Source organism: Ylistrum balloti, unplaced genomic scaffold, assembly GCF_031769215.1.
Source record: "Ylistrum balloti isolate Yb309-2 unplaced genomic scaffold, AGI_CSIRO_Ybal_v1 Utg370510, whole genome shotgun sequence".
NCBI lineage: Eukaryota > Metazoa > Mollusca > Bivalvia > Pectinida > Pectinidae > Ylistrum > Ylistrum balloti.
The window spans coordinates 343,667-362,572 of NW_026782329.1; the positions used below are offsets into that span (position 1 = coordinate 343,667).

The window sequence follows — 18,906 nt, forward strand, 5'->3', positions numbered from 1 at the left end:
TGGAGAGGGACAGGGATATCTGTCATTATTGTGTTTTGGAGAGGGACAGGGATATCTGTCATTAGTGTATTTTGGAGAGGGACAGGGATATCTGTCAATAGTTTATTTTGGAGAGTAACAGGGATATCTGTCAATAGTTTATTATTGGAGAGGAACAGGGATATCTGTAATTAGTTTATTTTGGAGAAGGACAAGGATAGATGTCAGTTAATTTTAGAGATGGACTGGGATATCTGTCATTAGTGTATTTTGGAGAGGGACAGGGATATCTGTCAGTAGTGTATTTTGGAGAGGGCCAGGGATATCTGTCAGCAGTGTGTTTTGGTGAGGGACAGGGATATCTGTCATTAGTTTGTTTTTAAGAGGGACAGGGATATCTGTCATTAGTTTGTTTTTAAGAGGGACAGGGATATCTGTCATTAGTGTGTTTTGGAGAGGGACAGGGAAATTTGTCAGTAGTTTATTTTGGAGAGGGACAGAGATATATGTCATTAGTGTATTCGTAGAGGGACAGGGATATATGTCATTAGTGTGTTTCGGAGATGGACAGGGATATCTGTTTTGAATATGATGGCCAAATAATTGTGTCTTTATTAAAACTGAATCGAAAAAGTAAGGCGTATAATAGAAATTCAAAATTGTAAGAAAATTCTTGTTCTTCTTACAAATATACAGGACCAAACAACATCCGTAGGAAGAATTAAAACTATTTAATAGGTGACATTTTTCGGCATACTAGGTATGCTGTCCTCAGAACTAGCTTTGAACAGATAACAGTTTGTTGTTATGTATTTATATGATTGAATCAGGGTTGCTAGCACAAAAATTGGTGAAAAAAAAACCTTTTTAGGTCATCTGACCCGAAGGGTCCGATGACCTATAGTCATCATGCTTTGTCCGTCGTCGTGCGCCGTGCGCCGTCCGCCGTGCGCCGTCCGTAAACTTTTCATTCAAACGACTTCTTCTCAAATACTAGAAGGTCTAGGGGGCTAATACTTGGCACAGAGGATACTGGCATGGAGCTCTACCAAGTTTGTTCAAATGAATGACCTTGACCCACTTGAAAGGTCACAGGGGTCAAATATGTTAAAATCTTTAAACAACTTCTTCTCAATAACCAAAAGGCTCAGATTGCTGATATTGTGCCTGTGGCATGCTGGGATGAAGGGCTATCAAGTTTGTTTAAATGAATGACCTTGAACAACTTTCAAGGTCACAGGGGTCAAATATGTCAAAATCTTTAAATAACTTCTTCTCAAATACTAGAAGGCCTAGGGGGCTAATACTTGGCCCATAGCATGCTGGCATGGAGCCCTACAAAGTTTGTTCAAATGAATGACCTTGGCCCACTTTCAAGGTCACAGGGGTCAAATATGTTAAAATATACAAAGGACTTCATCTCAATAAGCAAAAGTCCATGAGTGCTGATATTGGGCCTGTAAGATGCTTGGAGGAGAGGCTACCAAGTTTGTTCAAATGAATGACCTCAACCCACTTTCTAGGTTTGGCTTGCTTTTTGTCAGATGACTGTTAAGGCCCATGGGCCTCTTGTTTGTTATTTTTGTTTTTATTTGATTGAATCAAGGTGAATAGCACAAAGATTGGTCATAAAGGTTAATTAGTTAGACAAAAAGTGTAATGCTTCACTTTACCATGGCCATGGTTGAAAGTGACTCCCCCACCCCCCACCTCTGCCCAACACTAAATTTCCCCACCCCAGACCTATTTTCTGTTATTTATGTGTTTTTAGGTCATCTGACCCGAAGGGTCGAGATGATCTATAGCCATCGTGCTTCGTCCGTTGTCGTACGCCGTCCGCCGTGCGTCGTCTGTAAACTTTTCATTCAAAAAAATTCTTCTCAAATACTAGAAGGCCTAGGGGGCTAATACTTGGCCCATAGCATGCTGGCATGGAGCTTGACCCACTTTGAAGGTCACAGGGGTCAAATATGTTAAAATATACAAACGACTTCTTCTCAATAAGCAAAAGTCCATGAGTGCTGATATTGGGCCTGTAGGATGCTTGGAGGAAAGGCTACCAAGTTTGTTCAAATGAATGACCTCGACCCACTTTCAAGGTCACAGGCGTCAAATATGTTGAAATTTTTAAACAACTTCTTCTCAATAACCAAAAGGCTCAGAGTGTAGATATTGGGCCTGTGACATGCTGGGATGAAGGACTACCAAGTTTGTTCAAATGAATGACCTTGACCCACTTTAAAGGTCACAGGGGTCAAATATGTTAAAATCTTTAAACAACTTCTTCTCAATAACCAAAAGGCTCAGATTGCTGATATTGTGCCTGTGGCATGCTGGGATGAAGGGCTATCAAGTTTGTTTAAATGAATGACCTTGAACAACTTTCAAGGTCACAGGGGTCAAATATGTCAAAATCTTTAAATAACTTCTTCTCAAATACTAGAAGGCCTAGGGGGCTAATACTTGGCCCATAGCATGCTGGCATGGAGCCCTACAAAGATTGTTCAAATGAATGACCTTGGCCCACTTTCAAGGTCACAGGGGTCAAATATGTTAAAATATACAAAGGACTTCATCTCAATAAGCAAAAGTCTATGAGTGCCGATATTGGGTCTGTAGCATGCTGGGAGGAAAGGCCACCAAGTTTATTCAAATGAATGACCTTGAACAACTTTCAAGGTCGCAGGGGTCAAATATGTCAAAATCTTTAAATAACTTCTTCTCAAATACTAGAAGGCCTAGGGGGCTAATACTTGGCCCATAGCATGCTGGCATGTAGCCCTACAAAGTTTGTTCAAATGAATGACCTTGGCCCACTTTCAAGGTCACAGGGGTCAAATATGTTAAAATATACAAAGGACTTCATCTCAATAAGCAAAAGTCTATGAGTGCCGATATTGGGTCTGTAGCATGCTGGGAGGAAAGGCTACCAAGTTTATTCAAATGAATGACCTCAACCCACTTTCAAGGTCACAGGGGTCAAATATGTTAAAATATACAAACGACTTCTTCTCAACAAGCAAAAGTCCATGAGTGCTGATATTGGGCCTGTAAGATGCTTGGAGGAGAGGCTACCAAGTTTGTTCAAATGAATGACCTCAACCCACTTTCTAGGTTTGGCTTGCTTTTTGTCAGATGACCGTTAAGGCCCATGGGCCTCTTGTTTGTTATTTTTGTTTTTATTTGATTGAATCAAGGTGAATAGCACAAAGATTGGTTATAAAGGTTAATTAGTTAGACAAAAAGTGTAATGCTTCACTTTACCATGGCCATGGTTGAAAGTGACTCCCCCACCCCCCACCTCTGCCCAACACTAAATTTCCCCACCCCAGACCTATTTTCTGTTATTTATGTGTTTTTAGGTCATCTGACCCGAAGGGTCGAGATGATCTATAGCCATCGTGCTTCGTCCGTTGTCGTACGCCGTCCGCCGTGCGTTGTATGTAAACTTTTCATTCAAAAAAATTCTTCTCAAATACTAGAAGGCCTAGGGGGCTAATACTTGGCCCATAGCATGCTGGCATGGAGCTTGACCCACTTTGAAGGTCACAGGGGTCAAATATGTTAAAATATACAAACGACTTCTTCTCAATAAGCAAAAGTCCATGAGTGCTGATATTGGGCCTGTAGGATGCTTGGAGGAAAGGCTACCAAGTTTGTTCAAATGAATGACCTCGACCCACTTTCAAGGTCACAGGCGTCAAATATGTTGAAATTTTTAAACAACTTCTTCTCAACAACCAAAAGTCTCAGAATGCTGATAATGGACCTGTAAGATGCATGGATGACATGCTACCAAGTTTGTTCAAATGAATGACCTTGACCCACTTTCAAGGTCACAGGGGTCAAATATGTTAAAATTTTTAAACAACTTCTTCTCAACAACCAAAAGTCTCAGAATGCTGATAATGGACCTGTAAGATGCATGGATGACATGCTACCAAGTTTGTTCAAATGAATGACCTTGACCCACTTTCAAGGTCACAGAGGTCAAAGATGTTGAAATTTTTAAACAACTTCTTCTCAACAACCAAAAGACTCAGAATGCTGATATTGGGCCTGTAGGATGCTTTGAGAAAGTGTTACCAAATGTGTTCAAGTGAATGACCTTGACCCACTTTCAAGATCACAGGGTTCAAATATGTTAAAATCTGTAAACGACTTCTTCTCAGTAACCAAAAGGCTCAGAGTGCTGATATTGGGCCTGTAGGATGCTGGGAGGAAACGCTACCAAGTTTATTCAAATGAATAAAGCCCACTGTTTTAACGGCAGACTCACTGTTGTTAGTTCAGATGACCGTTAAGGCCCATGGGCCTCTTGTTATGATTGAATCAGGGTTAATAGGATAAAAATTGGCCAAAAAAATTAATGAGTATGCTTCTGTTAATAGTGAAATTTGTCACTCAAGTGTAGAACATAATTTGTGTTAAATGTTAATGTGACCGGCTAGCTTATCAGACAGATAGTTTAATTGCGGTCACTTTAGTGTCAGAATCATGCCGTGAAAAATTGGCTGGACATGCTCTCCACCAGTGAGACATTAATGGTCACGGTTTAATTGTAGATCAGAAGAAGACACTTTCCCTATCAGAATTAGATTATAATTACTTTAGGATAAACTGTAAGATCACAGCAAATAGAGTCTGTCCAGGTGTGGCCGTGGAACGAGTAACTTGTTTAGCTCGATACTCAGGCCATACATGTTATCATTGTTGTAACTTGTGTTAATACTCAACATTTGTACTTGAGAACGGTTGTTGCTGGTCTTTTGTATAACATAAGGATAGTACAACATAGTGGGGAAACATATTCTGGTGTCAGCGGTAAAGGATCATTCGAAGGAGAAGGACTCCGTTATCAAAGATATAACGCTCATTAGAACTGTTCAATATGTCGACGCCTGAAGAAACGGAAACTGCGAAGATGACGGCAGCACAAACAAAGTTGGAAATAAGAAGACTCGAAATTCAAGCAGAGAAAGAGGAAAAAGAACGCCAAATGAATTTTGAAAGAGAAAGGATGACGATGGAAGTGGAAAGAGAAAAGATGAGAATGGACGCCAAAGAAAAGGAAAGAGAACATCAAAGGGAAGTGGAAAGAGAAAAGATAAGAATGGACGCTGAAGAAAAGGAAAGAGAACATCAAAGGAAAGTGAAAAAATTGGAATTAGAGATTGAAAAAGCAAAACTTCAAAAGGAACGAAGTGACACAAATTCTAACCCTGTGCCGTTTAGACTGAAACTGCAACCTTACAATCATGCTGAAAGTGAGGATATAGTGACATTCTTATCAGAGTTTACTGCTTTATCAACACAGGCTGGATGGACAGAAGAAGTAAAAATGCTACAGCTGAGAACCTTGTTAACAGGTGAGGCCAGAGAGGTAGCTATTCAAGCACATGGGTCATTTGAAGAACTTTGTAAAGCCCTAATGGACAGGTACGGGAAAAGGCCCTACCAATATTTCAAGCTATTACAGACAGCCCAAAGGGAACCTAAGGAAACATACAGAGGACTTATGGCAAGAATTGAACAATATCTTACTAGATTTGTGGACTCAGTAGAGGATGTCATGGAAAAATTCAAAGAGGAATATTTTCTTAGTGCATTGCCAGTGTCACAAGCACAATGGATACGCCGTAATAAGGGGTCGAGCAGTGTGGTTGAAGCCGCAGAGGATTATATTCTACCTGAACGGAATATAAACAAATCAACGCAAGGTAAAAGTATAAATGGATAAACTTTTACCTCTGATCGGGACCAGAGAAAGGAGAAATCGACAGAGCAAATGAAAAGTGTGCAGTGTTACAATTGTAACAAGGACGGGCACTTCGCGAGGAAATGTCCAAAAAACAGAGAAGGTAAAAATCTTGCAGGAATTTTTAGTGCGACAGTACACGGGAGGACTTATCCATGTCCCAGGAGAGGTCAATGGCCGTGATATTAGTTTCGTGAAAGACACTGGGTCAGCGATGACCTTGATTAGGGAAGACCTGGTGGACCCAAGTTGTGTATTGGAGGGTCAGCAGGAGACGCTGTGTACAGCGACTGGACAGCCGTTTTCAGCCAAACTGGCTATTGTTGATTTGGACACGCCATATTATAAGGGACATGCTCAGGTCGGATTAGTGCCTGACCTTGTCGCTGAAGCTCTGTTGGGGGTAGACATAATAGAGAGACAATCAAAGGCTGTGAATGTTGTTACGCGTGCACAACACCGTAATAACATTGCTGAAGAAAGGCTAGCTGAGAACAAGGCAAAGGAATGCCATGTAAAAGTTGGAATGGACCCCGATACAGACGTCGAGGAGGACCAATTGGATGTCAGTAAGGGAAGTGATGTTGGACAGGCGAACGATGTGGACCTAGACCATGGTGATGATGTTGGTGAGGACACTGACAACATCAGTGAGACTGTATCTCACAGCAATGGGGATGATACAGTTAACATCACAACAGAGGAACCACTTGAACTTTCTGCTGTAAATGCTGAAGTGCTTAGTAAGCTTCAGCAGGAAGATCCAACTTTAGCCAACATTCGGAGAAAAGCTGCAAGTTAAGAGGAATCTGTGCAGGAAGATAGGAATGCCCTGTACCGAGAAAATGGGATTCTGCGTAGGAAATGGGAGTCTAGTGATGGAGCCCAACATGGAGTCCAGGTAGTACTACCAGAGGCACTACGTCTCAATATCATTAAATTGGGACATGATAGACCACTTGCGGGACATTTAGGGATAGAAAAGACCAAAGAGCGTGTTTTATATGATAGACCACTTGCGGGACATTTAGGGATAGAAAAGACCAAAGAGCGTGTCGTTAATTCGTTCTATTGGCCAGGGATTTTTAAGGACATACAGGAATACCGTAGTACTTGTAACGTATGGATATTGTTGGGCAACTGTCTCGAACAAAGAAGAAGAAAGAAAAAAAAAGAAAGGAACACTGACTCTGGATGTATCATCAGATGTGAACACGGACATGTGTTTTAAGGTTTTGTGATGTGTATACCTTAAGAACAAACAGTGACAGTCTTACAGAAGTACCTTATCCAAGGAAGTAACAGTATCTGAATCAGATTTATGAACTGTGTTAATTATAGAATTTAGAATTAACTGTTGTTCAAGTAAACTTACCAGTGTTTGTGTACATACTAAATATTATCTCAGCCTGAGTATCATGAGCAGATTGCTATCTCTTGAACTTTTAGACCGTAAAAGTTTTCTTAGGCAGGGGGATGTTAATAGTGAAATTTGTCACTCAAGTGTAGAACATAATTTGTGCTCTCCACCAGTGAGACATTAACTGGTCACAGTTTAATTGTAGATCAGTAGAAGACACTTTCCCTATCAGAATTAGATTATAATTACTTTAGGATAAACTGTAAGATGACAGCAAATAGAGTCAATCCTGGTGTGGCCGTGGAAGGAGTAACTTGTTAAGCTCGATACTCAGGCCATACATGTTATCATTGTTGTAACTTGTGCTAATACTCAACATTTGTACTTGTGTAACACAATGACTAAACACAGTGTTTACATGGGTTGACCGAAACTGTTATTTCATCGTATAGTGGTTTTCCATAGTTAGTACTTCGCGTTAGTATCCATTACAAAAGATAGAACCTAATCAACATACAGCAGCATGTCATGGCACCAAAACTAAACACCTGTGTAAGGCAGACAAAAACTAAACACCTGCCTGTCCATATCAAAGAGTTCCATACAAAGGTTCATGGGCCAACTTGGCCAGGACCCGCTCCATCGCGGAGCAGGTCCCATACGGGACTCTGCCCGTCTCCACGTCCGCCTCCCAACTCTCTCTAGCTACTCGATCCCAGACTCAACTACACTTCTGCTGGCTATTGTCTTTGTATAAATAATACCCAAATACTTAATTTAAGCCTAGTCCCTATTGCACAACAATAACCCAGCCCCCGGAGCATCTAATTATGAAGGCACGTGCGACTAGGAGTACCCGTTATCAACTTCCCATCTTTGATCTACCTTATACATTGTTTCTTATCTTGTTTACTTACAAATATGTTCGCCAGTGCGAGGCATACAAAAGAGAGCATCTTTCTGTCCTGATCAATCATACTGGCGATATTCTGCCATGGTGCTTCACCACTTGGGTACACACCCCGCCAGTTATCAGGCGTGCATCACTTTCTATCACTCACGGGATCTTTTCCTCGGTCCAGCATTAACTGACTTTTGACCTGATGTACTTTAAACTAAGATGCTGCTCTCTACGATAAACACCATTCCAAAATTACCATTAAACCCATTTTATTACTCATTTTGTTACACTTGAGAACAGTTGTTGCTGGTCTTTTGTATAACATAAGGATAATACAACATAGTGGGGTAACAGCTTCACTTTATCATGGCCATGGTGAAGTGAACTCTCCTCCATTTTATTATCTTTTCTATTTGAAGACAAAAAAGAACTTATGTAGTAATGGTGCATAGTATGGCACTTAATTGCTTCCATAGTAAGGCACTTGCTTGCTTCCATAGTATGGCACATGCTTGTTTCATAGTATGACACTTGCTAGCTTCCATAGTAAGGCACTTGCTAGCTTCCATAGTATGGCACTTGCTAGCTTCCATAGTAAGGCACTTGCTAGCTTCCATAGTATAGCACGTGTTTCATCTAAATCTTCTTGGAGAGGTCTCAAAACATCACAGGAAAACATATAAAAAGTCATGGTTATATAGCAATTATTTCATGCTCAGATCAGTAGAACACCAGCTCCATTTAGTAGTCTTACTAATGGTCTTCACATAATGTGGACAGATTGATGGCTGAGATTGTCAGATCAGAAATAATTTACAATACTGTTTATCTTTACATGAAAGGAACTGCAATGGAAACCTTTTAATGTGATCTGATTAACAAATTTACTAATATAATGAGTTACAGATTCAGTAACACTCTCCTTTCCCTGTACAAATGGCGTTTCTCATTTTTTCTTCTCTATGCTAAACAGTCACTCCAGTTGTTTCTGTTCGAATTAAGTTTAGACATTCCAGGTTTGTTTGAGATTATAATTTTTCATTCTCTTTTCTGAATAGAACAGTTTGGTGAGAATTAAATTTGTACAGACTTTGCCACATTAGGGAGGGTAAACATTCTATTGATTCTGATGGATTGCTGAATTTAACTTTTGGCTAGCAGCCATTTGGATGACATTTTGCACACATGACATAGAAGATGGAACATCAACATCTAGATTCTGTGGTTTTGTTATTATTACATGTAGACTAAATACAAGTCCTAACTTAAGTAAGAAAGTTATTTATATTCAGTACAAAGCATGTCCTAGGGGAAGGCACCAAATTAACTTTAGATATAACAAGCTCCAGGTTCATTTTGAACATGACCATTAACTTTTTAGATAGAAAAGAATTGAAAATTGGTGAATCCTGAAGTCTGAATTTAATAAGGGTGTTAATATGTTGAATGATTTTTGCAGCCTAGCTACTTCAGCCATCAAGATAATTTATAAAAGATGCAGGATATTTACTAGTTTACTAATGATAACAGAAAAACACTTTGTCTATTAGTTTGGCTTGAGATATGAGTTATCACAACTTTAACTTCACCTGTATAGTGCTAGTATGATATCAGTGGGTCAAAATCTAGGACATCTATCTATCCGCTGTTAGTTTGAGGGACCGAAGGTGTTGTACAGCTTACCTGTAAGTTTGACAGTGCTACATCCATGTGGCTCAAAAAATGCTTCTACACAGAATTGTCTTGTGAAGATAGTACTTTTCGTTTTCTGCAAAATGACTATAATATTGTCTCTGTGCCGTCTGTTGTTTACATTTGTATCTCATTGTGAATATGCATAATTAAATGCTATAATATTACATGTAGGTCAGATGTAAGGACTGAATGATCTGTATATAGAGTTGGCCATTTATACGACTTTTCACTGGTTTTATAGGCACATTTGTGGGATCGCACAACATTACAGGATGTACCTTGTGCACACATTGTCTACACAATAGCAAAACTGGATGAAATAGCTATGTTGCACATCTGTGTGCACTTTGTGGGGTTCTATTGTAGATAAATGGTTGGATAGGGTTTATTTGTTTCCTTGATATATATAAAAGTACATATCTAAGTGACCAGCCTAAGTGTACAGACACTCATTATATATACATTATATATGTAATATGAAATGGACATCTGTTATTGTCTTGGTAATGCAAAGAATTTTATTGTCATTACTTCTGTGTTACTCTCATTTTTCTATCATTTTGTAAACAAGAATATATGCTCAGGTAAATCTTGTTATGATTTGTTCTATCGAAGACCTAGACGGTGTGGATCCAGACTTGTCATATATATACATATACCTGTATACAGGTGATTTTTGTTGCCTATTAAACACCACTCGCCATGCTCTGAGGTGTGAGACTATATGATAGAAAGACTAATTAGTGCACAGCTTATTTTCAATCTGTAATATTGCCAACCATTTTTACCAACTGCACAAAATGTGCATTTCTACAACTATATGTTTATATCCTGACTACTTGGTCTTGTGTCTGTTCCCCTAAATCTTCATCTATTTCCAGTATATTGATATTTAATGAATCAGCTTCGTTAACTCTGTGTTTTAAAAGACTGTTTCCAGCCGTCCATTATTAATATGGAAAATCTCATTTGATAGTGTTAGTAGTTCTGTTATATAATAATCATCAAAGATCTTATCTATGAGTAGCGTTTCATATGTTATTCAAATGCTTTTCTCTTGAACAGAAAAACAATTTTGCAGTGCAATTAATTCCTTTTTAGTAAAAGACAGTGTGCTGCTTACTTGTATGTCTGATGTGTGCTTTCATGTACTCTTATGATGTCTTACTCTTATGACTTAAAATTGTGTCAGATTCTAACCTGGTCATCCCTTACTCCAGTTATTATCTGGAAACATCTGGACAGTAAATAGACCAACAGATGACAACAAACACTCTGGCCCCACCCCTCTGATTTCACTGGCATGGGACTAATAACTAGAAGAAACTCTTATCAGCATAAACCTGTTCCTGGTTCATTAAGAGTACACTCCCTTGTTTGAGTTATGGCTGAATGACATGAAGATAATTAAAGCTCATCCTTAACTACTGGACTGTGTACCATGTTGTTTATCCTTATTGTACACTGTGTATACATTCTGATTCAGAAGATAGTATGTGTATTTCATCAATAAACATTTTTATTGGACTGCATTGATCTTCTGTCAACTTGAGAAAAATTTTATCATCTAAAAACCCTTTTTGATATTGTCCAGATTTATAAAATTCAAGGTAATCTGAAAGATGTTGGTCTATATCTATAATATGACTGACCATTTTAATCTTTTGTGATAATATAACCATTTAAGATTGTAATAATAATAATAGGATATGTCTAAAACCTGTTCTTTATCTCCTTTTTATGCAGGCCAGAAAAGTCATCCGAAATCTGAACTTGCCGGAATGTTTGCCGTGAAGATTGCTGATGATGCCTGGAACCTTATCTCTAAAAGCAACCTTAAACCCACTCTATCACCAACAGCAGGCACCAACTCTGGCAACCAAGGGGACAAGAGACACTACTCAACCTCAACTGGCAATGAGACACTGGGTAAGAACATTGATCCTTGTATTTGTCTACCAATAGGACAGGAATAATTCAGAGTATATACAGAGCAAATTATGACTAAGATAAAACTAATTAAATAAGAGTGTTTCCTTGGTTACAGGTTTAATGACAGTGACACCTGACGCCCTGCCAGAAAGGCCAAAGGACATTTACTACCGCGTGAAAAAGTTCATCAATGAGGAAATCCTCCCCAATGAGGCAGAGCTGCATAAGTTTTCCAAATCCGACAAGAAGTGGGAGGTCAACCCTATGATGGAGGAGTTCAAGGTAGGTTAGAGGTTGGGTCATGCTACATTAATTTGGCTATGTTTAATGTAATGTATAAGGTCAAACTGAAGATACAGACTATTGAACAAGGTTAGACTGAGGCTACAGACTAAAGAACAAGGTCAAACTGAGGCCACAGGCTAATGAACAAGGTCAAGCTGAGGCTACAAACTAATGGACAAGGTCATGCTGAGGCTACAGACAAATGGACAAGGTCAAATTAAGGCTACAAACTAATGGACAAGGTCATGCTGAGGCTACAGACAAATGGACAAGGTCATGTTGAGGCTACAAACTAATGGACAAGGTCAAATTAAGGCTACAAACTAATGGACAAGGCCATGCTGAGGCTACAGACAAATGGACAAGGTCATGTTGAGGCTACAAACTAATGGACAAGGCCATGCTGAGGCTACAGACAAATGAACAAGGTCAAACTGAGTCTACAGACTAATGAACAATGTCAAGCTGAGGCTATAGACTAATACCAATTACATTGAAAGGAGATTAATAAAAAACTTGAAATGAAATTTTATTTCAAAGATGGGGTCCCCAGCAATGCTTATTTCCCATAGAGGTGGCCTAAAACATTTTTTTCCCTCTGAGACCACTCACCGATACATTGCTTTATGTCATCAAAGTTAGGTCCAATGACTTTTAACAAAATAGGAAAGTTGAACCATAAACTAAACACCAAAATACTAAAACAGTAAGTATACCACTGATATCATTGATTTTTTAATCATTTTGAGAAAATTTTTGTGAACAGATAACATTTTGAATGTCTTCCAAATTCAGTCCATTTTATTTAGCATATAGATAGCTTTATCTCTTACACTAACCCTGCCCAAAGATTGAAGCATCACCATTTATGCAAAGTGTTCATTTTTGGCTTTGATGTGTATCACCCCAATGACTTGTTGAACAAAAGTAGACATAGGAGACCACCCTGTTACACTCCAAACCTTCATGTACATTTGTCCCTTTTCTAATATATACCGGTAACAACTTCTAGCATGCATATGAGTGTCAGTTATTATCAGGACAATAAATACAACATATTTTATTACCAATAGTTACTATACAAATCTTCCAACAATATATTATATACCCCATATACCTCTATATCATCAGTCATTCTTTCGACATAACTTCCTTCATTTTCTACTAAGACAGAGACTTTAAATACCTAATACAGTTTGTTTTCAAATGAGAGGTAGATGTGTGGGTGCAGGTTGTAAAGTTGTATTTAGGAGAAACATCAAAACCAAGAAATCTGCTTGAAATATGACTTCCCACAGCACAATTGGTTGTTTGGTGTTTAAAAACAGATGGCGATAACTTTACTGATGATTAGGAGATTGGTATGTGTTCTAAGTGTTTTAAGAATTATCAGAAAAGAAAGCCTCAACCTGAAGTTCAAAACTCTGGCGTTGATGATGACACATGGCAAAACATCCCACTATCATCCATAGAGGATCTATTTTATGGTCAGTCTTCCCACTCAGAATGCACACTAAGTATGAAGAGTTTCAATCGAAACTCGACCATATCGCCCAAACACGCAAAACACCAAATCATCTTTTATCACAAGCTGTGGTGTCCTTGGTCCTCATGTATTTGTTCTTATCATCTTATAGGGAAAGATCTTAACCCTAACAATGAAATCAGCACTGATGAAAGAGAAATATTGACTTCCCAGCTACCTTACAGATCAGAGGAAAGCATCAATGACCTTAGTGAGATATCACATACGCTATCAAAGCAGGAGTCGTCTTTACTCAGCATTTCTCCTTTCTGGATGATGCAGATCGTAAAGTCTGAACTGATTGGACAAGAACACAGTTTCTAAAATTCTTTCTTATCGTTCATGTTGGCACTGGTATTTACACTCTAAACCACAAGGATGCACTACTGTTGTTCTAGGTAAAAATTAAGATGGACATATCATGGAAACAGTGTTCAACTCTTTTTAACATGTTAATTTCAAGTATATGGAACACATTTCATTCCATAGTAAAACCATTAGATATAACTATTGTTCCTTTGTTCCTTGGATGTGAACATCTTACAGTAGAAAATATTCTGAAGCACAACACTTGGTATGGGAACGAAACTATATTCCATGTATATCAAACCTCTTGTGTTTAATTTTTCAGGCGAAAGCTAAGGCCCAAGGTTTGTGGAACCTGTTTATGCCATTAGAATCTGACCCTGGTATTAAGTATGGGGCCGGACTGACCAACCTTCAGTATGCTTTTATGGCAGAGGAGATGGGCAAGTGTGCGTGGGCATCTGAGGTGAGTGATCACACACAAGGATGTTAATATTGTAGTGTTTTAAACTGTAAACATTGACAATACAGTTGAATTATCATATCAAAATACAACAAATTTTCATTTGATTTTAAGGTAGACTGCACCACAAAATGATATTTGTATCTTTACTATTTACCTGCTGCACTCCAGTTTCTTTATTTTTTTGTTTGAATGTGAACAATTATCAATATTTTCATGTTTTATTTCAAAATAGAAAGCAACAAAAATGTTAATTTGTTACAGGCATTCAACTGTTCTGCACCGGACACTGGTAATATGGAGACACTGGTAAAGTATGGTACTGAGCAACAGAAACAACAGTGGCTGGTTCCACTCCTCAATGGTGAAATCAGGTCCTGCTTCGGCATGACAGAACCACAGGTAAATAACCCAACTGGGAAGTCCAGTCTCCTGCCGCCTTGTGGCAGAATTTCAGGTAAATAACTGAACGGTTAAATCTGCTTCAGCATCACAGGGACTCAGATAAGTAATCTGATACTTTTTATGATGATTTTATTGAGATTTCTGCTCCAGAAGGTATTGTTTGTATCCTGATCCTGATCAGTCTAGCAATATGAAAACATTGTAAACCTATTTCAGGTGGCTTCTTCTGATGCGACAAACATAGAGGCGTCCATAGAGAGAAAGTCTGACCACTACCTCATTAACGGTCACAAATGGTGGACATCTGGTGAGTATAAACTTCAATGTTTTACTATCAAGCTTAGATGTTTATATTTCATATTGAATTGACCATGATCTCATTAATATTATGATAACCAATTTTTTTTGTCATAGAAATCTTGTTTTTTCTTTGATGTGTCTGTACCGTATACTTATATATCAACAACTGTCCACAGTCTCCATTGTAATGGTTTATTACTTGTTCACAGGTGCCCTTTTTTACAAGAAACAACAATTTCTTGGTTACTTGGAGGTGACCTTTCCTTTCTCCCTTCAAACTTACAGTGATCCCACGGTCATTAGTCAACTTATTCTGTCACAACATCTGTTGTCCATCTGCCCTGTATCAATTTTTCCTTCCAACAACTTTGTTTCAGAATTAAATATGGCCAGTAGTATGTTGGGATAAAAAGCTATCAAGTTTGTTCTGTGTGGCATGAGTGAAATGTATTGAAATGTTTTAAAACTTTGTAATGACCAAGTGGTCAACAGTCATGATAATTTACCTGTCCTTAATATTCTGTGATAAGATTTTGAGACCATGATCAAAACAAGGTGGTAATGATTTAGATCCACTGTGGGAAAGTCATACAAACCAACTGATCAAATCTGTCCATAAGCCAAAGGATATCACATATGACATATTTTCGGGAAAGTCCAATTTAATGAACACATCAGTGGTACAGGTCCATCAGGCCTTTTTCCTCCCTATATCATCCTTTTAATGTTAACAGGTGCTCTCCACCCTAAATGTAAGTTGTGTGTCTTCATGGGTAAGACTGACAAGGGAGCCAGCAAACATAAACAGCAGAGTATGATCCTCGTACCAATGGATGCACCTGGGGTTAAAATTATTCGACCACTGACTGTCTTTGGATTTATGGATGAACCAGGTTGGTTATTCATTGCCTTTTTTAATGAATCAAGTTTTATTGTTTGGAATTGCCTTTTAGTATCATGGAGACTGACAGGAGTACTTTGCTTCTAAATATGGAAGATAACATTTAAATTTCATATAAAATGTATGATAAGTGCAATACCAATGTATATTTCACTGCTCGTATCATGTATCATTTGATGTTTGAATAGCGGGGCACGCAGAGGTGATCTTTGAGAATGTGAAAGTACCCTTGACCAATATCCTGCTGGGAGAGGGCAGAGGGTTTGAGATTGCTCAGGGTCGTTTGGGTCCAGGCAGAATTCATCACTGTATGCGACTTATAGGCAATGCAGAGAGGGCTCTGGATCTCATGGTCAAACGTGTAAGTATTGAGAAAGTACATTTCTAGGTTTTAGTAAATATTGTAATTCACAAGGTTATGGAGGTCTAGGTTAAACAGGTAGAAAATTGTTTTCATTTGCATGTCGTTGCACATTTTTTATTCAAATTGCTCTGTGGTCCGTCGTCTCTCCCTCCGTAAGCAATTTTTGTTATTACTATTTCTTGAGAAGTACTGGGTGGATCTTTCTCAAATTGTATATGTAGGTTTCCCTTGGTACCTAGTTGTGCCTGTTTGATTTTGGGACTGATAAAAAAAACAAAATGGTTGACAGGCAGTCATCTAGTATTCTTTCAACAAAGTTTGTTATCACTATTTTGAAAGGTAATAGAAAAATAAAATGGCCGAAAGGCGGCAGTCTTGGATTTTTACTTTGAAAAGTTGTTATTGCTATTTCTTGAGAACTAGTGGATGGATTTTTCATAATTTCATATGTTGGTTTCCATTAGTGCCTAGTTGTGCCCATTTGATTTTGGGTTTGATCATAAAAACAAAATGGCTGACAGGCGACCATCTTGTATTTTGACTTTGCAAGTTTGTTATCACCATTTCTTGAGAACTACTCTATAGGATCTTTCTCAATTTTTTTGTATAGGTTCCTTTAGGTCCCAAGTTGTGCCTGTTTGAGTTTTGAACTGTCCAGAAAAACAAAATGTCCGACAGGCAGCCATTTTGGAGTTTGGCTAGTAAAGATTGTTATTGCAATATCTGAAGAAGTACTGAATGAATATATCTCAAATGTCATACGTTTGTTCCCTTTGGTCTCTCCTTGTACTTGTTTGATTTTGAGACTGATCTGAAGAAATAAAATGGCTTTCAGGTGGCCATTTTGGATTTGGCAGGTAAAGATTATCATCACTATTTCTGCAAATAAATGTTCAAAGAGAGAAAAAAGATCCAACTTTCGAAGAGCATATAAAGATCAAACAATGGTGGGAACCAAGATCCCTCTGGGATCATTGGATTTAAAAATGAGATGGATTTTTTTCATGTATAAACATTTTTAAAAATCAACATTATAGCATGAAAACCAGATTGAAGCAAAATTAGAAATTAAATACCAGTTACCATGACTTTGAATGCCAGTGATGTGAAATGTTCATGTATTTCTGAAAAGATTTGAATACAAGGAGAGATAATGCATTCCTGTTTAGTCTCTTGTGTTTTTTATATATAAAATAGAGAAATCATTGTTGTAGGTAGCTAATGTGTAATGTAATGTTAAAACATGCAGCAAAGTTACTAATTACGCAGAAAAAAGACCTATACACTATGGTATTTGAGTTGTTCATGATTTAATTGTGACTTTGGGTTACATTTTTGTAATAGACTATGGACCGTGTGGCCTTTGGTAAGCCACTGGCAGCCCAGGGTACCATTCAAGCTGATGTGGCCCAGTCCAGGATTGAGATTGAACAAGCTAGACTGCTCACACTCAGAGCTGCTTATATCATGGACAATTTTGGCAACAAAGTATGTTATTTACTATGGCAGGTCTTGCTCATGAGGAAGTGCTTGTCATTTTCAACAGTTTCTTTCAGCATTCTCATAATAGTATACAATTGTTGTGAAATAGTAAGTACAGTAGAATAATAAACACAATGTACAGGACATATGGTGTTCCAGAACCTTTGTCTTTGCTTTATATCTGGCTGACACTCATAATGTAAACTTACACCAAACTTAAGAAAAAAATTGTAACATTAACAAAAAAATTCTGTAGAAAGAACTGCATATAAAGGGTACAGAGTAGATCATCTTACATGCACAGTGTTGTCTGTTATTTTATCCAGTGTCTTGTATCTGGTAATATTGTAGTCTCACTATCCAAAGTCCCTCCACCCCTCCGCCCCTCCACCACTCCACCCCTCCACCACTCAACCCCTCTACCCTTCCAACCCTACCACCACTCCACCACTCCACCTCTCTACCACTCCACCTCTCACTGTTGTCAACCCCTCCACCCCTACCACCACTATTTAATCCAGTCCACCTCTTGTACCTGGTACCAACTACCTCTCTACCCCTGTGTCTCACTATTCAGCAAAAATTCTTAGTCCCTACCACTCCACCCCTCCAAAATTACCCTACCACCACTCCATACCCCTCAGCCCCTCCACCACTCCGCCCCTCCACCTCTCTACCCCTCAGCTCCTCCACCACTCCGCCCCTCCACCACTCAACCCCTTCACCCCTACCACCACTCCACCTCTCCATCCCTCAACCTCTCCACCACTCCACCCCTCAACCACTCCACCACTCCACCTCTCCACCCCTCAACCACTCCACCTCCACCCCTACCACCACTCCACCTCTCTACCCCTGTGTCCCTCCACCCCTTTTTAGATAACAAAAATTATTAAGTCCCTCCACCCCTCCGCCCCTCCACCACTCCACCCCTCCACCACTCAACCCCTCTACCCTTCCAACCCTACCACCACTCCACCTCTCTACCCCTCAGCCCCTCCACCACTCAACCCCTCCACCCCTACCACCACTCCACCTCTCTACCCCTCCACCACTCCGCCCCTCCACCACTCCACCCCTCTACCACTCAACCCCTCTACCCCTACCACCACTCCACCTCTCTACCCCTCTGTCCCTCCACCCCTCAACCCCTCCACCACTCTAACCTCCACTCCTCCACCCCTACCACCACTCACACCTCTACCCCTCCACCCCTACCACCACTCCACCTCTCCACCCCTCAACCCCTC

At 39.2% G+C, this 18,906-nt stretch overlaps 1 protein-coding gene across 2 annotated transcripts in view; it reads left to right on the forward strand.

The window, feature by feature from the left end:
* The window catches only part of LOC132555694 (acyl-CoA dehydrogenase family member 10-like), a 35,998-nt gene that overhangs the window by 12,888 nt on the left and 4,204 nt on the right, over positions 1 to 18,906 (forward strand). For both annotated transcript variants that reach the window (XM_060220052.1, XM_060220053.1), the window contains exons 13-20: positions 11,440 to 11,622; positions 11,741 to 11,907; positions 14,067 to 14,207; positions 14,469 to 14,606; positions 14,826 to 14,916; positions 15,644 to 15,802; positions 15,999 to 16,171; positions 17,519 to 17,662. In XM_060220052.1, the coding sequence (XP_060076035.1) occupies positions 11,440 to 11,622; positions 11,741 to 11,907; positions 14,067 to 14,207; positions 14,469 to 14,606; positions 14,826 to 14,916; positions 15,644 to 15,802; positions 15,999 to 16,171; positions 17,519 to 17,662 (1,196 nt within the window). The remainder of the gene's footprint in view (positions 1 to 11,439; positions 11,623 to 11,740; positions 11,908 to 14,066; positions 14,208 to 14,468; positions 14,607 to 14,825; positions 14,917 to 15,643; positions 15,803 to 15,998; positions 16,172 to 17,518; positions 17,663 to 18,906) is intronic.